The sequence below is a fragment of the Lodderomyces elongisporus genome, chromosome 5 (assembly GCF_030384665.1).
Source record: "Lodderomyces elongisporus chromosome 5, complete sequence".
Lineage (NCBI taxonomy): Eukaryota > Fungi > Ascomycota > Pichiomycetes > Serinales > Debaryomycetaceae > Lodderomyces > Lodderomyces elongisporus.
This window is the reverse complement of record NC_083677.1, coordinates 1375671-1397552: the sequence shown is the minus strand read 5'-3', so window position 1 is coordinate 1397552 and position 21882 is coordinate 1375671. Positions and strand designations below refer to the sequence as shown.

The 21882-nt window shown below is 38.2% G+C and overlaps 7 protein-coding genes across 7 annotated transcripts; 2 read left to right on the top strand and 5 right to left on the bottom strand. All coding sequences in view use genetic code 12, as the record gives it.

The window, feature by feature from the left end:
* Positions 1-4068: 4068 nt before the first annotated feature.
* PVL30_004384 (uncharacterized protein) lies at positions 4069-4527 on the top strand (the record flags this gene model as incomplete). Its single annotated transcript, XM_001523032.1, has 1 exon — positions 4069-4527. The coding sequence occupies one exon, from the start codon at positions 4069-4071 to the stop codon at positions 4525-4527; it is 459 nt and encodes a 152-aa protein (XP_001523082.1).
* A 708-nt stretch (positions 4528-5235) lies between these two features.
* PVL30_004383 (uncharacterized protein) lies at positions 5236-6936 on the bottom strand (the record flags this gene model as incomplete). The annotated part of the gene is made up of 1 exon (XM_061119564.1): positions 5236-6936. One exon carries the CDS (start codon positions 6934-6936, stop codon positions 5236-5238), a length of 1701 nt encoding a protein of 566 aa, XP_060975547.1.
* Positions 6937-10823: 3887 nt separating this feature from the next.
* Positions 10824-12641, bottom strand: cut9 (anaphase-promoting complex subunit Cut9; the record flags this gene model as incomplete). Its single annotated transcript, XM_001523030.1, has 1 exon — positions 10824-12641. The coding sequence occupies one exon, from the start codon at positions 12639-12641 to the stop codon at positions 10824-10826; it is 1818 nt and encodes a 605-aa protein (XP_001523080.2).
* Positions 12642-13264: 623 nt separating this feature from the next.
* On the top strand, positions 13265-14698 carry MAK11 (the record flags this gene model as incomplete). The annotated part of the gene is made up of 1 exon (XM_001523029.1): positions 13265-14698. One exon carries the CDS (start codon positions 13265-13267, stop codon positions 14696-14698), a length of 1434 nt encoding a protein of 477 aa, XP_001523079.2.
* Positions 14699-14821: 123 nt separating this feature from the next.
* On the bottom strand, positions 14822-15934 carry LYS1_2 (Saccharopine dehydrogenase; the record flags this gene model as incomplete). Its single annotated transcript, XM_001523028.1, has 1 exon — positions 14822-15934. The coding sequence occupies one exon, from the start codon at positions 15932-15934 to the stop codon at positions 14822-14824; it is 1113 nt and encodes a 370-aa protein (XP_001523078.1).
* Positions 15935-16699: 765 nt separating this feature from the next.
* Positions 16700-18136, bottom strand: PVL30_004379 (uncharacterized protein; the record flags this gene model as incomplete). The annotated part of the gene is made up of 1 exon (XM_001523027.1): positions 16700-18136. One exon carries the CDS (start codon positions 18134-18136, stop codon positions 16700-16702), a length of 1437 nt encoding a protein of 478 aa, XP_001523077.2.
* A 423-nt stretch (positions 18137-18559) lies between these two features.
* PVL30_004378 (uncharacterized protein) lies at positions 18560-20476 on the bottom strand (the record flags this gene model as incomplete). Its single annotated transcript, XM_001523026.1, has 1 exon — positions 18560-20476. The coding sequence occupies one exon, from the start codon at positions 20474-20476 to the stop codon at positions 18560-18562; it is 1917 nt and encodes a 638-aa protein (XP_001523076.1).
* Positions 20477-21882: the final 1406 nt, after the last annotated feature.

The following is a 21882-nucleotide window of genomic DNA, read 5'->3' as shown; positions in this document are numbered from 1 at the left end:
TTTTTGCTAATGTCTTACTTATGGGCTGGTGTAGAATAAACTACTTGTCCACTTCAACTTTCTTTCAAGTAGATAAGATATGTGGGAGGGGAGGAGCGGGAATGCAAAATTAAATATATATACAGAAAAAAAAAACAAAGGAAAGAAGGAAAGAAGATTGTCACAGTGCGACACACACTGGACGCTCTGTGCCCTCGTTTCCGCTAAGTGAATATTTGGAGAATATTGCACGACATGGGAAACTTGAAACTTCAAACGAGATGAGTTTATATAAATAGGAACGAGAAGTGGTAAAATTAACTTATCACTATTATATAGAAATATCGGTAAAATATAGATTTTATACGGTCAACTACATTGAACACAAATCACTAGGTGAACGTGCAGAGTGTATACTCTCACGATTCTCCTTACTAGTGACTTTGTATGAGACAATTTACTCTCTTAACTTATGAGCATTGAGACCTTTATAGGTGCGATCATTGACAATTACACTTAGTTGGAATATAGCCTATCAAGTCACGAACTCAAACCGCTGGTATCGGTGAGCTACCAGCTCAAACCGATGCTCAGCAGTCGTACACTTGTTACTTGTGACAGTGCTATGCGACAGAATGGCGACCAGAGTGAGGAACTCAAATCCTTACAAATCATGTTATTTGAATGATTTGATATGGTTACCTAATATTTCAAGTAATTGATACATTGGTTGAGGCTACTGTTAAGCAGTATTGTCGACCAGGATATTGAATGATCATGACATTTCAATACCTTGGCATTTCAACATTTGGTCAATATCATTTATGAGAAGGACCTGTGGAAGAGTAAATCTCCTATCCACGAATTAATAGCTTCACTATTGTGAACTACAGTTTAAAGGAGGAGCTACTCCTCATTGGAGAACTATGCGAGTTTAGTCCAATGGAACATAATGCATCGTAGTCATCGGGACGTATCCGAGACTACACCAGAAAATATCAAATAGCGTATACTGTCAACACTTTATGATGGAATATTCACCCATCAGTTGACAAAGGGCGAAGGTTGTAGACGTTAGACAGAGTGCAACTATAGACCGAATAGAGTCGTGTCTGCTGACTTGGCTATAGTTTGAAGGCTGTACGTGTGATAGGCATGGCGTTGAAACGAGTACCGAAGATTGCACGGGTATAAGTGGCTACCCTCAATTGGTGCAAAGATCGAGGAAAGTATTTTTAGGATAATGACCACATCCCTAATTTGGGTTTATATCATTTTTTTAAAAAAGACTTATTACATTCTAGAAGGTAAATAAGCACCGTTAAAGCAGCGTTTAAGAAATCATCATTACTGTCTACGGACTCATCTGAGTATGATGGTAGCAGACTAAACAAACTACACGGGTTATCGGTGAGGTAGAATTACACCAGATAAAAACGGCGGAGATGGTAACTACCGAGGGAAAGACTAAATTGCATCTCGCAAGAAAGACTTTATAGCATCTTGAGAGAAAGACAAAATTGCATCCCGAAAGAAGCAACCAATTATTATTATGAAACCTCAGTGTTTCGGGTGAGAAGATACACCTTTCAAAAAACGACGGAGAAGGTAACTACCGTGGGACAGAAGCCCAAAGGAACAACCAACAAATTTTATGAAACCTCAGTGTTTCGACGGAGAAGGTAACTACCGTGGGACAGAATCCCAAAGGAACAACCAACTTATTTTATGAAACCTCAGTGTTTCTACAGGACGTTCAATTATTAGAATATTGGAGATGCTGACTTTCCGTTTTTAGTAGTAGGGGAGTTTTTAACCGAAGTCTTGATATTTTGTCGACGAATTCCGAACAAACAGACCCAGGCGCGCGGCTAGTTGATGGTGAAATGCTTTTTACTTTACCCAATGTATTGTCGACGTCGACTCGTAACCCGCACGGCGTGAAAGATAATTATATCCCAACAATAACTGAACAAAACCCGCAATATTTGGTTTTTGGATTTGAAGGTATTCATTTGCTACAAACGTTGATGAGAACATTTCCCTTTTTATTCAATAGAATTTCAGGAAATTGTCGAAACCTTTTGTTGCCGCTTCGCTCACTTTTAATAGGTAAGCCTTTGCTTTGCAGGGGGGGAGGCCACAACGGTTATCATCATACTGTACAGTTATCTTACCTCAAATCAATATTTTTCCAAAGTACAACTGAAATTAGGCCGTATCTTTCATCTGACTTTGAAGGGGGGAAGATGTCACAGTGCGACACACACTGGACGCTCTGTGCCCTCGTTTCCGCTAAGTGAATATTTGGAGAATATTGCACGACATGGGAAACTTGAAACTTCAAACGAGATGAGTTTATATAAATAGGAACGAGAAGTGGTAAAATTAACTTATCACTATTATATAGAAATATCGGTTAAATACATAATTTAGACGGTCAACTACATTGAACACAAATCACTAGGTGAACGTGCGGAGTGTATACTCTCACGATTCTCCTTACTAGTGACTTTGTATGAGACAATTTACTCTCTTAACTTATGAGCATTGAGACCTTTATAGGTGCGATCATTGACAATTACACTTAGTTGGAATATAGCCTATCAAGTCACGAACTCAAACCGCTGGTATCGGTGAGCTACCAGCTCAAACCGATGCTCAGCAGTCGTACACTTGTTACTTGTGACAGTGCTATGCGACATCATGGCTCGAAACCTTTCCATTCGTTGCTTGCATTTTCTTTTCTTTATTTTACCAGGTTGCCTTTGTTTTATTATGAATAGTATATTATAGTCGACTGGTTTCTAGTATAATATTCTTCTTAACATTGATAATCATTAACAATAACTATCAACAATAGTTCCTAACAATAACTATCAACAATAATCATTAACATTAGCAGCAACACCCAAGAGAAAAAAAATGTGGAAACTATGAAAATTATTCATTAGGAAAGCAAAATTTTCAGCTGAGCCTATCAGCACAATGCATGAATATCAAAGGGAAGTTATTTTTTTAAATCATTAAATTCTGAGCGTTGGAAATTCAGCCCGTTTTGGTTTTTGTCTTAAAGCCACGGCAATACCAAAGGGAACAAATATATCCTTGGTCTCTGAAACTTTGGAATTCAGAAGCTCTTGAAATTGTTGACAGAATTGAAAAGCGAGTGATAAACCTAATTGATTTCCCATAAGACCATCACAAATCACTGTTTTAATTAACCGAAAACTAAAAAGAAGGAAAAAAAAAAAAAGAACAAAGAAAGAAAGAATTAAAATGTCGATCAATAACGTGCCAGACTAATTACACTGTGGATGTGTTTTAATCCTTTTACACAAAAAAAATTCTAACCGTTCTTTCGATCCATTATGAGATAGTGTCAATTAAAAGCTGTTGTCTGAATTTCTCAAAATTTTATATACACACAGCTGTTTTTGCAAGGTTTTCAACCCCCTGATAAACAACTTTGTCGCTAAACGAAAGAAGTACATTTTCGTTTGCACATGTTATGAACACAGAGCTTATTGTTTCAAAAGCAAAAATGAAAAGCCCATATAACCAAGTATAAGAAAATTGAGAATAAGAATAAGAATCAAAATAAGTGGAAATTTGCGGTATTAACGTAGGTGAAGAACAAACCATTGCAGCACTCTGCTTGCTTAAGAAATTATCCGCCTTTCGTCTCACCTCCCTTTCTTCTTTCCTCCCCTCCTCTTCTATTCCTCCACCCTTTCTTGCTTTTTTTTTGCCCTTTCTTTATTGTTATAATGCTAATCTTTGGGCAATGGGCATCTTTTACTATGTTACAATGGCTTAAAACACTGCCTTTTTTTTGGCTTCTGTCCGAATTGACAGATTACCAAAAAAAAAAAAAACTATATAAACAATTCAGTTTTGCTTCCAATCAAAATATTTTTTTTATAAGTCTTTTTCTTCAAAAGTCCAAGGTTTAAGATTACAAGTTTTACCAATTCCAGAATCATACGGCAATTGGTTTTTCTTTTTGTTTTCTTTTTGTTTTCTTTTTTGTCTTTTTTGTCTTTTTTGCTCAAATATCTACTTTGCATCAATAATCAATAGTTCATCATGAAGTTTGTACAATTGTTTTTTGCAATTGCGACTCTTTTTGCTACGTTGAATGCAATCTTTTTTGGTTACCCCAACAAAACTGATGGAAGTATAATTTTTGGTTTGCATGACAAAAGAGAAGAGGCAAAACCAGTGCCACTTCCAAAGAGGGAAATCAAAACAGGAACTGCCTCGTATAGATATGGAACAGGCAAGAGAGACACGTACCCATTACCAGCATGGATCCCGCTTGAATACTTGGATGGTGTTGTCAACTCGTACCTCAACCACACCATCCCAAGAGGGAAAGCTGGTTTCGATAAGGTTTTGGAAATATTGCACATTAATGCAACCTTGGCTTCTGAGCTTTACTTATTCCCAAACCAAACGGCAATAGCCTGGGCCGGCGAAGTGGCGATTATTCGTGCTATCGAAAGAGAATACGCGGAAACCCATCCAGCGCCTAAACCATTCTAGGGTAGGTTTGTTTGTTAAAGAGATGTGGGCTATTACAAGGGGGGCGTTTTTTCTTTTTTTTCTGTTTTATGTTTTTTCTTTTTTTCCTTTTTTCTTTTTTTCCTTTTTTTCCTTTTTTTCTTTTCTTATATCCATCATTCAAGGTGAATTTATAGATTTAGTACCTTAATGCCATGTTTTGTTGATAAAATATTTTTCATATCCTAAATTTCGCTGTTTATCTATTTCTTGTTTGACCAAGGAGAAGTGTATAAAGTAACTTGAAAAATAAGCTCACTAGGGATTTTAAAAAATCTAGTTACAGTCCAAAAGAAGAGGGGTGCTGGGTTAATTTGCCGAGATGTTGCAATTACACAAAATGGTTTTCAAAAGTTTATCAAGTTAGATCACGTGAGGGTAAGATGGTATATACTATTGAGCAATTTCAAAACTATACTTCTAATCATTGAGAACCGTATTCTCTTTGAAACTTATTCGCAACCCCACAACAAAGAAACATCTATTTTTATTATTATTATCATTATTATTATTATATATATAAGCAAACAGATAAAATCACACTTTCAAATGGATGTGTGTCCTATGATGTACATCCACATGCACAGCCACCCACTTGTGATGGCACAATTGCACAAGTGCAAAAATTGCTCAATAGCACACAAGAATTGAAAACAAAAAAAAAATTTAGTAAACGTAAAGTATAGAGACTCACTCGCTGCTACTGATGGCTGCATCTCTTGTATACTCTTCTGCATCATCGTCGATCTCACTCTCCAGCGCTTTCTCTTCATCTACCCCGTTTTGTTTCCTCCTTTTCTTCTCGTCCGATGCCACAGTAAAGTTTTTTAATATAAACTCATCCGCCACATCTCCATCCAATCGATCTAGCTCTTCGCGTGGTATAAACAACGGCCAGATCCATTTGGCGCAAAATGCAAGAAATAATAGAACACCAGGGAATCCGACTGCCGCAATGGTCAAGGTAATTACAAACTCTGCAACACCACCTATGACTTCGAGTACAACGTATATGTAAAACCATTTCTTCGTAGGTAAAGCATGGATATCTCTGAAAAGCTGGGGACAATTGGGATCGTTTTCAATATAATGCTTATCCAAGAAAATGTATCTAATTCTATTAGTGACGATATTGCCGTGAAGTCCCGAGATCGCCATGATGAAGAAAAGACCCGAAAGAACTGCTTGAGGGACAAGCCCCAAGATTACTAGAAACGGCCGCGACATCATCACAAAGGTCATTATTCCTTGCACTGTATTGGTGACTCTTTGTTCCACCACCGAAAGCTTCTTTCCGCTATGGTCATAAACAACCAAAGAGTCAGTGTGAAGTGGTGCTTGCGGGATAAGACCATTTGGTGGAGGGATACCCATAATTCCAGCAAACCCTGTTGTGAGTCCAAGTAAGAGGAAATCCCAATGGAACGATGCTGGTTTCTTGAGTGGGTACTCCTTGGACTGGCACATCAATGATGATACATTGTGGTCAAAGTAAAAAAGAAAAGTAAGGAGAATGGCAAATGGAATGGCAAGAAACACGTCTCCAACCTCAATGTTTTCGCCCGGCCAGAAATGAATAAACCATCCGTGTGGTCGTATATCGCCATGTTCAGTTGGCTGAAACGATTTGGTTATTGGTAATCGAGCAAGCTCTGTATCGTTCAATTTCCCACCAAAATGGATGAACCCGGTAAAGAAAATCACCGATGCAACTACTCCATAATCGACAAATACTTTTCTGACCCAGGGACGAAAGTAGTGGAGATAATTTCCAAATGTGGTTGATCCTACACCACAAATGATCATACACAAAGCAATCATGACCGAGCAGTATCCACTTGCCAAGTTAACATCGTCAAACTGGTTCAGCAAGATCTGGATCCCCTTTTGGATATAGACCAAGTTGATAAAGAACCCAAATATATCACACGAGTAAAGACTAATGATTCTCATCCAGGAGATGTAGTTCCCTACTGCAATTATAATATGGAAAACCATACTCCATAAATATATCCAACACATAAATGGAAAATATGGAGTCCCTCGTGGGGTCATTAGCTCGTACACGGTGTAACTAAAGATTGAGATGGGACCAGTAACGCCCACGATGCACAAAGGCTGGCCCGAGAACAATCCAAATACAACTCCACCAAATGCACTGGACATGAGAACCTCATTCACTCCATAGGCATTATTGGTCTTATCGAACATATCCTGGGCAAATGCGATTGCTGGAAGCAAGTTGGCGAAAAAGATGAATGTAGACGAAGGGATGACTCGATAGTTCCACGCATCAGTAAAGTCGGACTTGTAGTACGGGAGTCTGGTTTTGATATCATGATAGATACCATACCCAAAATAGTTGAAATGCTTAAACGATAGCCTCTTCATCATGAAAACAAAGCAGTGTGGCTCCAGATTTTTGATTTTTTTTCTTTTTTTTGCTAATGTCTTACTTATGGGCTGGTGTAGAATAAACTACTTGTCCACTTCAACTTTCTTTCAAGTAGATAAGATATGTGGGAGGGGAGGAGCGGGAATGCAAAATTAAATATATATACAGAAAAAAAAAACAAAGGAAAGAAGGAAAGAAGATTGTCACAGTGCGACACACACTGGACGCTCTGTGCCCTCGTTTCCGCTAAGTGAATATTTGGAGAATATTGCACGACATGGGAAACTTGAAACTTCAAACGAGATGAGTTTATATAAATAGGAACGAGAAGTGGTAAAATTAACTTATCACTATTATATAGAAATATCGGTAAAATATAGATTTTATACGGTCAACTACATTGAACACAAATCACTAGGTGAACGTGCAGAGTGTATACTCTCACGATTCTCCTTACTAGTGACTTTGTATGAGACAATTTACTCTCTTAACTTATGAGCATTGAGACCTTTATAGGTGCGATCATTGACAATTACACTTAGTTGGAATATAGCCTATCAAGTCACGAACTCAAACCGCTGGTATCGGTGAGCTACCAGCTCAAACCGATGCTCAGCAGTCGTACACTTGTTACTTGTGACAGTGCTATGCGACAGAATGGCGACCAGAGTGAGGACCTCAAATCCTTGCAAATCATGTTATTTGAATGATTTGATATGGTTACCTAATATTTCAAGTAATTGATACATTGGTTGAGGCTACTGTTAAGCAGTATTGTCGACCAGGATATTGAATGATCATGACATTTCAATACCTTGGCATTTCAACATTTGGTCAATATCATTTATGAGAAGGACCTGTGGAAGAGTAAATCTCCTATCCACGAATTAATAGCTTCACTATTGTGAACTACAGTTTAAAGGAGGAGCTACTCCTCATTGGAGAACTATGCGAGTTTAGTCCAATGGAACATAATGCATCGTAGTCATCGGGACGTATCCGAGACTACACCAGAAAATATCAAATAGCGTATACTGTCAACACTTTATGATGGAATATTCACCCATCAGTTGACAAAGGGCGAAGGTTGTAGACGTTAGACAGAGTGCAACTATAGACCGAATAGAGTCGTGTCTGCTGACTTGGCTATAGTTTGAAGGCTGTACGTGTGATAGGCATGGCGTTGAAACGAGTACCGAAGATTGCACGGGTATAAGTGGCTACCCTCAATTGGTGCAAAGATCGAGGAAAGTATTTTTAGGATAATGACCACATCCCTAATTTGGGTTTATATCATTTTTTTAAAAAAGACTTATTACATTCTAGAAGGTAAATAAGCACCGTTAAAGCAGCGTTTAAGAAATCATCATTACTGTCTACGGACTCATCTGAGTATGATGGTAGCAGACTAAACAAACTACACGGGTTATCGGTGAGGTAGAATTACACCAGATAAAAACGGCGGAGATGGTAACTACCGAGGGAAAGACTAAATTGCATCTCGCAAGAAAGACTTTATAGCATCTTGAGAGAAAGACAAAATTGCATCCCGAAAGAAGCAACCAATTATTATTATGAAACCTCAGTGTTTCGGGTGAGAAGATACACCTTTCAAAAAACGACGGAGAAGGTAACTACCGTGGGACAGAAGCCCAAAGGAACAACCAACAAATTTTATGAAACCTCAGTGTTTCGACGGAGAAGGTAACTACCGTGGGACAGAATCCCAAAGGAACAACCAACTTATTTTATGAAACCTCAGTGTTTCTACAGGACGTTCAATTATTAGAATATTGGAGATGCTGACTTTCCGTTTTTAGTAGTAGGGGAGTTTTTAACCGAAGTCTTGATATTTTGTCGACGAATTCCGAACAAACAGACCCAGGCGCGCGGCTAGTTGATGGTGAAATGCTTTTTACTTTACCCAATGTATTGTCGACGTCGACTCGTAACCCGCACGGCGTGAAAGATAATTATATCCCAACAATAACTGAACAAAACCCGCAATATTTGGTTTTTGGATTTGAAGGTATTCATTTGCTACAAACGTTGATGAGAACATTTCCCTTTTTATTCAATAGAATTTCAGGAAATTGTCGAAACCTTTTGTTGCCGCTTCGCTCACTTTTAATAGGTAAGCCTTTGCTTTGCAGGGGGGGAGGCCACAACGGTTATCATCATACTGTACAGTTATCTTACCTCAAATCAATATTTTTCCAAAGTACAACTGAAATTAGGCCGTATCTTTCATCTGACTTTGAAGGGGGGAAGATGTCACAGTGCGACACACACTGGACGCTCTGTGCCCTCGTTTCCGCTAAGTGAATATTTGGAGAATATTGCACGACATGGGAAACTTGAAACTTCAAACGAGATGAGTTTATATAAATAGGAACGAGAAGTGGTAAAATTAACTTATCACTATTATATAGAAATATCGGTAAAATATAGATTTTATACGGTCAACTACATTGAACACAAATCACTAGGTGAACGTGCAGAGTGTATACTCTCACGATTCTCCTTACTAGTGACTTTGTATGAGACAATTTACTCTCTTAACTTATGAGCATTGAGACCTTTATAGGTGCGATCATTGACAATTACACTTAGTTGGAATATAGCCTATCAAGTCACGAACTCAAACCGATGCTCAGCAGTCGTACACTTGTTACTTGTGACAGTGCTATGCGACAAAGATGTAGCTCAAAACAGATTGTCTGTTGAATGTCGTTATAGCATATGTAAAGTGCAGGTAGATTTTTCTTGATCTAAATAGAAGCAGAAGTTTGAATAAAATTTAAAATTGAGAAAAGAAGAAGGTGTGGAAATAGTTGTATCTTTGTTGGTGCATCACTCAAAGATACACATGGCTATATCCTTTAGAATATTAATTTTTTCTGCTATTTGGAGCTCTGTTTTTTTTTTTGTATGGAAAAGAAAGACCATAATAACATCACAGCCTAAACATTAATTCTAAACCCTGCAATTCATCTTAAAGGCATTTTATATTTGGAATTTATTTATTTTTTTATTTTATAAATTGAGTCACGTGATATTTGGCTGAATATTTTATATCATTTATGTATCTATGTATGTATCTATGTATCTATGTATGTTTTGGTGCACTTTTTATATACATATATTCATTTCATAGCGTTTTCCCTTGCTTTTTCTTTTTTTTTTTTTCTTGGCAGAAATGACAATCGCCTAAAGTGACAAAAAAAAAATAGAAAAAAAATAAAAAATTAAAAAAGAGTACACCGCCTGTTGTTGCTGCTGCTGCTGCTGCAACATAGATTGCTATTGATTATACGCCTATTGGATTGAAATTGATTCAGGCAACGTGGGGTCCAAATCCTTATTCTGAATGCTGTTGATTTCAGACAACGTTGTAAGTAATACTAATGGGTAGAAAGGAAATTGAAATATAAGGAATTGTACCCTATGCGTTTACACATTGTATAAATATATACATATATATATATATATATATATATATATACACGTAGTCGGATCTTTATTCATTTCAGCCTCGTGCCCTATTATGATAAAATTCGGCATTTCAACGTATACACATGTGTATATGTATATGTATATGTATATGTATATGTATATGTATATACTAGTTCTGGTAGATAAGACTATTTATACTCAAATGCAATGAACAACTCCTACATCCTCCCTTGCTCCTCCATAGCAACCATTCCCCACCTTCCTCCCATTTTTTCTTCTTTTCTCTTCTCCTTCAATTCAATTATTAGTACGTTTCTCTTTATTTTGTATATTGTATCGCCACAGGAAAATTTCCTTACTTTTTTTCTTTCTTCTCTTTCTTCTCTTTCTTTTCTTCTCGAGTTTGATGGCAGCTGTTTCTTTAACACTACAAGTCGCCCAACTCAGCTTCAAATGCACCTAGGCTACAGCTTTCCAATGCTCTTTGCAACAAATCGTTGGCAATTGGGTCTAACGGCAGTATAGCCAATGCATTGTGCAAGTAATCGGCTGCTTTGACAAAGTCGCCTACTTTCATATAAATCAAAGCAACAGCTGTCATGATATTGGCATCTTGTCGGCACTGCAACACTTCACCAAAACACTCCAACGCCTCCTCTGGCATGTTCATCCTGCGGAATGTGTGTCCAAGATTGCTTCTTATCGATACATAAGTTTTCGAATTGAGATTTAAATGGTTTTTGGCCCTCTCCAATGCCGTACAGAGATAAGAATGTGCCTTGTCAAACTGAGCTTTGTGGAAATATAACACACCCAACTCATTCAACAATAACGGATCCGCATTGCAAATGTAGTGAGACGCGAGAAGGTACTCTTGCGCCATCTGTAGATTCGACATGGCCATATGCTGCATACCCAAGAACAAGTTTGGAAGGTGAGTACCGGGAAACAATCGCGCTGCATAAGCATATGCACTTATAGCTTGCTCGTGTTCACCTTCAATGGCAAATGTGTGGGCAAACCCAATCCATGCTTGGCCAAAATTAGGATTAATAGTAGTGGCCTTACTAAAACTCTTCCTTGCCTCAACAACTTTATTGATCGAAAGATAATACGTTCCAATAGCCAACCACGTCATGGGGTTTGTCGGGTGAAACTCGGCCATCTGGTGACTCTTGTAAAACAACTTGTTTCTCCCACCAAGCTCATATAAGCAGCTCAAATAGTTGGGAAGCACGTCAAAATTGTATTGATCTTTGAATAAGATTTTCTCGCAAACATTTAAACAAGCATCAAAATTACACTGAGTGTACAAGTAGTCCGCCTGGCTCAACAACAAGTCGCCATTGTCATTGAGCCCATATTCCTCACGCAACACTTGTTCTGCTTCTTTGATCTTGTCAGCATTGAGGTACTTGCTCAACTTGGTGGCATACAAGAGCTTGATCAAATCGTCATTGCTATCAACTTCGTTGTAGTTTAGTCTTGTGGTGACAAACTCCCATTCTTCGCTGGGAGTCAAAAGATTGTTGCTGATCAACTCATCAAATGCTTCATAACACTTTACATCCACTAGTAGAGCCTCTTTATAGCATTCTGTTGCTCTGGCAAAGTTATTTTGGGCAGCATATACCAACCCGCGTAAGTAGCACATGGATGCCTCAAGTTTAACCCCACCATCCTCGTTTTTCAATCGATCATCTTTCTCGTATGGGTTCTCTTCTCCAATAACATCTAGAGCATCTTCCCATTGCTCCAACTTGATCAAACTATAGCCAGCCAAGTATCGACAGAGTATACTTTGAGAGAATTCCTCGTTCGAAAGTATCAATTCCTTGCAACGAAGATAATTACCCCTGTTGAAATATACCTGGGCTAGCCAAAAGGCATCGTTGGCATCGTTGGTGATGTCCAATATTTTGTCCCCCAAAAACTCGGCAGTTTTGTACTGGTGTTGTCCGATAACATCATGACGCCATAACCGGAGCTTGTCTATCGGTGTGAGCAGATCTTGCAGTAAGGATTCGTCGCTTCTATTATGAGAAAGGTTATTGTTGGATGTACGGTCAAGATTGAAAAACAGCGACTTGGAAGAGGAGCCTGGTGTCTCAAATAGTTTACTATTTTGCTTCGTTGTTAATGTTTGGTTTGGCGGGGTTCGAAATATCTCTTTCCGTCGACTGAGCATGGGAGATATGAAAAGAGTAGAATTGTGTTGTTGTGGAGTCTTTTGATTATGCACCATAATTGCCAAATGTGTTGTGTTGTGTTATGTTGTGTTGTTATATATATTTAACTGGGAATCCCAAAAACAAAAAGGAAGAATATCAAAGTAATCGTTAAATAATTTCGTTTCGTCTGCCAAAGTGTACAGTACTACCTTATGTTGTTGTTGTTGTTGTTGTGAAATTCCTGTTTCTTTTGTTGTTTTCTGTTTTTAAAGGTAAGGATACCAATCTTGGTACTGGATATGATTCTTGTAGGTGTATGTGTATGTGTTTGGGTGGGGATGGAAGATGGAGACTATGTCGTTCTGCATTTGCAACAGCCAAAAGTATGGTGCGGCTTCCTTTGTTTTCTTTTTTCCATTTTTTTATTTGATTTTTATTTTTTTTTTATTTTATTTTTTTTATTTTATGTTCTCCGTGTGCGAACCTCAAATCTCTTATTTTGCAGCGTACTTGATTCTCACTCTTGGGAGGAAAATGCGAGACCTTCTCATCTCGCATTTTATCTTATTCCATCTCTTTCCATTTCATTTCATTTCACCTGTACAACAAGTCACAAGAGAACCATAGGTCAGGGACTACCAGCGCTGCCATCAAAACTACTTTTATCACCCTCATATTTTATTTATCTTAGTTCACAATGGGGAAGTCAGCTAAATTCAAGTCTACCAATGCCAGTGAAGCACCCAAAGCAGTTGAAAAAGAAATCAAGTCAGCATTGAAGGGAAGTACAGCTACAATCACGACGCAACCATCGGTAACGTCGAATGTATCTAGCACCAAATCTAGTCTTAATCCTATCCAGTTTCGAATATTTGTAGGATCTTATGAACATAACCTTCTTTGTCTTTCCGTTATTCTTGACCCCAAGAATGTCAAAGAACCAGTTTTCCAGCCTATTTTCCATTTCCAAGCACATTCACTCTCCATCAAGTCGATCGACTTGGCTAAAAGGTATCTTGTCACTGGATCAAACGATGAGCATATTAGGATATACGATTTGCAGAAGCGTAAGGAATTGGGGACCTTGTTATCACACCAGGGTACAATCACTGCATTGAGATTCTCTAGAGAGGGTACCAATACAACGTCGGAGGATGCAGATGCTACTGCAGAAAGCTTGCATGCAGGCAAGTGGCTTCTCTCCGGCTCAGAGGATGGTAAGATTATTATTTGGAGAACCAAAGATTGGGAAGTTTTTGCAACACTTAAAGGTCACCTGGACAAGATTAATGATCTCAGCATTCATCCTTCGGGACGAGTTGCAATAAGTGTTTCTCAAGACAAAACCATCCGTTTGTGGAATCTTATGACCGCAAAGAAAGCCGCTGTATTGAAGATCAAGGGTCGTGACCATTTGGGCCATTCGGGGCAATTTGTCAGATGGAGCAGTAATGGGCAGTTTTTTGTTGTTGGATTGAACAATCTGATATTGCTTTACAAGACTTCTACTGCCAAAATTGCCAAGAAATTAAAGTTCAAGAGTACCTTGATGTGCATAGAGATTGTCAAGTTTGACAATAAAGAGTGGATGATTATAGGGTTTGGAGATGGTCTGATTGGATTTTACGATTTCGAAGAGATTATAGAGTCCTTGGAAGAAGGAGACGGAAAAGATAAAGATAATGAAGATGCAGTGGCAGACAGCAATGAGAACACTTCTATTGATGCGGTCTTTTTGCTTCGTGGACATACCAATCGTATCAAGGATGTGCAATTTTACCAAAGTGTAGACACGCAGGATATTCCATTCCTAATTTCAGTTTCATCGGATGGTAAAGTTGTTATTTGGAACTTGTCGATAAAAGACCAGGTGGCTATCTATGATACTGGTGAGAGGCTCAATTGTGTTGTTTGTGCACCAGAACATATTGAAAAAGTTGAGACCATGAAGAAACGTTTTGCTGACGAAGAAGAGGGAGAAGCCGAACTCGATGGGTCAGAATACGAAACTGATGGTGAAGAGATCAAGACCATTATGAGTGGAAAGCAAAACAAAAGGGGAAAGAGCAGAAATGGCAAGAACAACCACAATAACAAGAAGAAAAGAAAAGTTAAAGTAACATTAGAATAAGTAATTTTGGTTATTATTATTATTATTATTATTATTATTATTATTATTATTATTATTATTATTATTATTATTATTATTATTATTATTATTATTATTAATATTATTATTAAATAGATAAATAAACTATAAGCGAGCAACGTTTTTGTCAAACAATTGTTTGGCTCTCACCCATACTGGTGCCGTGTCTCTTTCTGGTAATTGCAACAAGCTTGGCATCAAATCTTTTGAGAAAAACTCTGAGGCCTCCCTTGGCAATAAACTTGGTAAGTGGTCTATCGAACATACTGACAACTTTGGTCCTGCGGTGGTCTTGACTGGCACGGTTGGATCATTAAACACTGTAGCTATTTCGTAAACAGGAATTGGGTTGTGTGGGTTAGTAGTATCGGCACTGACGTCGACAATGGTGGTCAATTTTCTCTCTGGAACGTTCAAAGTCTCGTAGTTGATAAATGGTGCAATTGGTTGCGACAAGTAGATACAGTTGACAAAGATGTTGGTGTCAACAATCTCTTTGAAAGGACCACCTTTTGCTGTTTCCGCCATATCCCACTTGGCAACATTGTCGTCTGGAATGCCCACTTTTTTGAACAAGTCAATCGCACCGGAACCACATCTACCAAGAGCACCAATGACCAAGGCGGTAGGGTATTTTCCACCATTCTTGGCCAATGCCTTGTCCAATTCGGTCTTGACATCTTTAATCAATGCATCTTCATTAGGGTATGGGGAAACGCCGGGCAAGTTCTCGTCATCGCCATGTAATTGTTTAAAAGCCCAGTCCAACACACCAATTGCAGCACCTGCAAAACCAGCATAGAACCCAAATGCAGCAACCCTTCTACCTTGGTCATTCTCCAAAAACTCCAAATCGTACAATGTACCGTTTCCAGCAGGGAAACGGCCAAGGACTTTCTCCCAACCAGCTTGGTTTTTGTAGCAGTGTGCAAACTGAATGTGGGTATGGACAAGTGGGAATGTATCATTTTCTGGCAATTCTTTCAAGCCAAAGATGATACGATCCTTGGGGGCATCTTTCCATGAACCTTCTGGAACAATTTCAGCGCCAACGGCTTCATATTCCTTTGCATTGAATGTTGATTGCGAGCTCTCTTCAACGTAGACCTTGAAGCCTGCATCGAGCAATTGCTTGGTTGTGGTTGGCGTCAAAGCTGCTCTAGCTTCCAATGGTTTAGTCTCTGCTCTTAAGTGGAGGATAACTGGATTACTGCTCATTGTGAAAGGATGTGATAAAATGTTAATAAATGTGAATAAATGTGAATAACTAAGTAAAGGAATAATAAAAGAAAGAAAGAAAGATGTAATACTAATTCTCAAGTTTAATTCTCTGTTTGGTTATTTATATGAAAAATTACAAGTTGTGGCCAAGTATCTTTTTTTTTTCTTTTGCTTTTGCTTTTGCTTTCACTTTTGCCTTTGCCGATACTGCTAATAATCTCCACGAGTCTTGGGTCGGAAGATAATCTCGCTTTGAGTAATTCCATAGTGGTATGGCTCTAGCCTTGAGGGGTGAAGGAGGGAATGGAAAAAAAAAAAAATAAAGAAAAAAAAAACTTTTTTTTGGTCGTTATCGTGGTGAGTCACCGCGGCAATTTTGAGCTCAACCAAAAAAAAAATTTGCAGCATTCCGCTAAGAGATATGACTAACACTTGTTTTGTATTGTGTCACCACCATTGAAAACACCCACCATCCCTTTCCTGCCCATGCAAAATTGACATTTGCTTCTTTTGTCTCCGAACATAATTATTAGAGAAAACAAGATATAGCAAGAAGAATGCGTCAAGTTTTTTTATTTTTTTAAAAAAAACTTGCACCATTGTCAAATCTTGAAGAACAAGAAATGCAAGGAAAAGAAAAGAAGAGAAGAGAAGAGAAGAGAAGAGAAGAGAAGAGAAGAGAAGAGAAGAGAAGAGAAGAGAAGAGAAGAGAAGAGAAGAGAAAAAGGAGCAGGTTGTCCGCTTTGTCTATTAATGGTTGTTCTACATACTCTCCTTGGGGATCAATGCCAGTAATTTTGCGGTTCCAACATTTTGGATAAACTGCAATGCCTGCTCTTTCATCATATGCTTTGCATGTGCCTCCCAGTCCTCCTTCTCGATAAACGAGTCACTATAAGCCTTGAACCATTTCTTGATCCTCGTAATTTCTAGCTCGTCCAGAATAATTTGGCCTTCCACTGCCTTATCAAATATAAGCGTAGCAAACTCGCGATCGTTATGCACCAAAAATCCTAAAATAATGGCCTCTGTCAAAGCACCTTTTTGCGACTTGCCCTCTTTAACTGTGTCGGAAACTTGACTCACATAGCTGTTGAACAACTCTAAGCCATCATCAGCATTGAAATAGGATTTTAAAACAATCAAGAGCTGTAAAGACGAGATCGTGGTTTCGGGAGGCTGGATCGCCTCTGCAGTGGATACATATATGGACTTGTTGTGTTTTATAGCTTGGTATGCAAAGATTTTCACCATCGATTGCTTAAGACTTTCAAGGCCAAATGGTGCAAACCCTTCGTAGTGGGCATATTTCCGAAGTGTCGCATCCAAATCATCTCTTGCAATACCGCATACCTCAAGGATGAGTGAGCGAAGGTAAACATTGGAAGCCTCCATGTCCATCTTGCTCTCATTTATAAAATTAATGATATCATTGCTTAAAGTAGCAAATTCATCACTTTCAGACTCATTAGCACCAACAAGATTTTGTAAATCGTTATTGTTAAAGTTGAGAATCCTTAAAGTTACTTCATAAACCCATGGCCTAATGTCCGCTGCCCCGATTCGGAACCATTGTTTAACAAGCTCAATAAATGCAAATCTACCCCATGATGAATCCAATTTGTGTTTGGCAACTTCCAAGCAAACCTCCTTATTCACATCAATTGTTCCAAAAAACCTGCGAATCAGTTTTGCATCCTCACGCTTAATCATTTCAGTCAATAACATTGCGCTAATATCGCCTTGTCCAAGACGCATTTCTCTTCCATATTGCTCAAAGAATGCAAACACACTATCAATTTCACTTTCTGTATCTTCAATATACTCCTTTACTAATTTATCAAAGACATGGTTTACCAAGTCATTGCTTTTTTCATTTGCATGTTTCTCAAACAACTCGGCAGTAGTGAACACCCTACCTGGATTCAAGTCAATAAGGTGTTTCAACATTTCATTGTCAAAGGAGCTGTCCTGGATTTGAAAGTACCTGCCAAAAGTTGGTATAAGGTGCTCATAAAGTTTCAGCTTAGCAGGATTCGAGGAGTTGGAAAGTTCAACGATTAGTTTACGCAAGCCATCGTAATCATCATGATTTATGGACTCGTGGGTAAGATCCTTGGGTTGGAGACTGTGGATATCCTTCTTGAGCAAAGTGGAAAGCCGCCTTGTTTGTAAATTCAAATATCGTACTCTAGACATTTGATAATATTCTTTCTTATTTCTGCTTTGCTAACTTGCTTGTTTGCTTATTGACTTTTTGTTTATTTAATGACTTTATGATTTATTGAAAAGTTGATGGAGTCTCTCAAAATTGTAATGATGCAAACCTCCACAAAAAGAAGAAAAAAAAAATAAAAAATGAAATAAAATGAAATAAAATGAAAAATGAAAAATAAAAAAAAGTTACTCTTTGTCTCCTTGACTTCTTGGAACTAGAGATACAAAGTTTATCTCGATAACTGCTACAAAATACTAATCTAAAATCATTACATTTCAATTCTATATCGTCATTACCACTTTTTAACCTCTAGGTCTAAAACTTGTCTTTATATTTTTTAAATGAGAGCAAAAGAGAGAAATTCAAAGCAAACCAAAAGAGCCCAAAAGACAGAATGTGTTACTCTAATCGGCTTTCAACAAGTCATTCTCCATCCTAGCCAACATTCCAACACCTTCGAAATACTCGTGCCATAAATCTTTATCTGAAAAACTCTCCAATTCCTCACTCACCTTGAACAACTTGGCAATGTATTGATCATAGGGGATCATCTTATCTTCAACTTCGCACTCGTGGCTCCAGCTAGCCTTATATGCACCGCCAAGTGCACATGCATTTGGAATCTCAACTTTAAAATTGCCGTTAACCGCACCCAATATCTGCGACATCTTTTTGATAATGCTCATATTGTTCGAAGCACCGCCTACATAGTAGCACTTGTTGGGTCTTGAAGTCAATGACTCAACAGTTTGTTTCTTGCCATCGGTATACAATTCTCCAAACTTGTCAACCACCGATTGGTAAATCTCCTTGTTTTCAGAACTTGTAGTCTGACTATTTCCCGATTTGCTTAGCATCGGCCCTGCTCTCAATCGACAACTCAATGTTTGACTCTCGACAATAGCAAGTGCATCATCGTCAATAACAAAATCGTGTGTATCCAACTCACACGAGGTTACTTTATATTCACCATTATGGTTAGTGTTGTTGTTGTTGTTTTTGTTGTTATTGTTATTGTTATTGTTATTGTTATTGTTATCGCCACCTTTGTCTAGCACTGCTCTAATTGTTTGTGCTGGTGCTTGTGGTACAATTTCTCCTATTGGGAAGTAAATGCCCAATTTCCCATTAAACGAGTGGCTCTTGTCCAAAATGGCGTTGAATTGGTCCCACGATTTGGGGTTTGCAACTTTGTGCGCTTTATTGATTTCGTCTCTGGCTTTTTCTCTCGCCAACGCGCCATTGGAATAGCAAATCATACCCATATAGTGGTTGGGCATCGTGGGGTGTTTGAATAAATGGTATTGTGATGATGGTTGGTAGTTTTCCGTAATGAGCAAAACCGTTGTTGAGGTTCCCAAAGAAACAAGACAGTCGTTTGGTTGTAATGGGAGCGAGATAATTGTTGCCAAGTTGTCGCCTGTAAATGAATAGACTTTGCAATCTTGTGAAAAGCCATACTTGGACACAAAGTAAGGTGATATATTACCAGCTGCTTTGTAAGTAATGGGCTTGATAGGGCCTAATTTTTGTTTCAATGCGTCAATCGATTCTTGGTACTTGGGATCGGATTTGGCTACGCCGTCAGCTTTTGTAGAGACGCCGGCTGCAATCGCCAATAGCTCGTCATCATAGTCTTGTTTGTTGATATCATACAAGTTCATTCCACATGCGTCACTTTGTTCTAGTTCAGCTATATGGCCCAATAGCACACTAGTGACAAATGAACTTACGAGCGATATTCTTGCAGTGTGCTGGTATTCTTTCCCGTGTGATCTAGTTACAAATTTTCTAATTTGTAAGCCGGTAAATCTCAAGTGGGCTCTGGAGCCTGTAATGCGTGCCAAGTTTTCCTTGCCCACTACATCGTGAAACACGTTTGCCTCGGGTATTGTTGAGTGGTCCTGCCAGTTGGGTGACATTTCCCAGCTCAAGGCTTCCGGTAGTTGTTGACTCAAGTCAAGTTCTGGGTTCAATTCGCCAAGGAGCTTGTCTGCATCATGAGACCAGTAGATGGACCCGTGTTGCTGGCCGCTTCCACTGATACCGACAACCTTTTCAAATGGGAATTTCTCATTCTTCATCTCGGCAAACAAGTGGTCAATTGCATCTAGCCACATCAATACGGGACTCACGATTTCCCCATCTTTGCCCGAAATGACGCCCTTGTGTATCCCGTATTTGTCTTTGTAAACTGAGTCAAACTCGACATTGTAGGTGTTTAGTGCGTGGAGGTGTTCATTGGTTACAATGATTTTGAGTTGTTGTGTCGATAGGTCGAATCCGAGGTAGAGATTGTTAGAGGTTGAGTAGTCCGGCATACTTGTGTATAAAGAAAGCGCAGAGGAGGATAATGCAAAGATTTAAATTGTTTGAGAAATGGCAAGCTTCTATATAAATCTAAATTGGTCGATTACCGCTTCTGTAGCTATGGTCATTTTTCTCAATTTTTTGGCAACATTATATTTTGTGTTAGTTTATTGTTATTGTTGTTGTTGTTGTTGTTGCTGCTGCTGTTAAATATTATGTCACGTGATATGGTTACTCTGATATAGATTAATAGTTTTTCTTTTCCTTTCTTTTGTTTAATTTGTTTTGTTTTGCTTTTGTTTGTTTAATTTGTTTAATTTTTTTCTTCAATCTTTTAGCATAGAGTGTGTAAAGAAGTTATCAAATAAGGTCAATTCACCTGTAGTGGTGGTGCAAATGTGGATATAATATAATGTGCGTGTGTAGTAGAAAAGGTGGGTGAAGGGTGGGGAAGGAATGTGGTAGAAAAGAATGTCCAGTTTCAACCAAGGTTAATGAAACTGAGATTAGTGGCCTTGTTTTTTTTTTTTTTGTTTTAATTATTTTGGGAACGGAATTATGTGAATTAGAGAAGACAAAGAGAAGCAATGGTATAGATTGGTCTTTGGGTGCACGTTGAAGCAAGCAAGCAATCATGAAGATAATGACAGCACATTCTGACTGGGTGGATATAAGTGATAACCATTTATTCTAAGGGGGGGTGTCATATCTGATTATTATGTCTTGTCATCAAAGTAAGCGTAATGATGCGTGTTAGTGTTAGTGTTAATGTTAATGTTAATGTTGGTGTTGGTGTTGGTGTTGGTGTTGGTGTTGATGTTGGTGCTGCTACCTTCCCTCTCTCTGTCCTCTACGCCCTTGATGGAAAAGACGGAATTTTATCTCTGTGGTACTTGAAGTAAATCAGACACTCAATTTTGTTTTTTGTTTTTTTTTTTATTCTGAATTTCCAGCTCCAAAATATTATAAATATTAAAACCAAAAATTAGGAACTAAAAATCGAAATAAATGTCTGGAGCCAAATGTAGCTATTGTCGGATACTTTTTGGTAAGCCCAATACTGAATATGCAGACACTACAATATGTTATTTTTGTTATTTTTGAAGAAGAAGAACAACAAGAGGACACAAAATTAACAGACAAATTGGACAATTGTGAGTAATTAATAATGTAAGAATAAATTTGTGTACTTTTTACGAGGTCTTCCAGCTCTAGAAGAGCATTGGGGTCGAAAAGTGCCAGTATCGAGTTATTCTGGGAGTCAATTTGCTAACCATTATTTTTTTTACTTTTAAGTTATTTTTAAGTCATTTATTTATTTTAACTGTTCTGTAGCAATTGTATAAAGTGGATAAAGGGGGGGGAGTGTGTGGACTGTTAAAGCACATTCTTCATATTTCATTCACATTAGGAATAG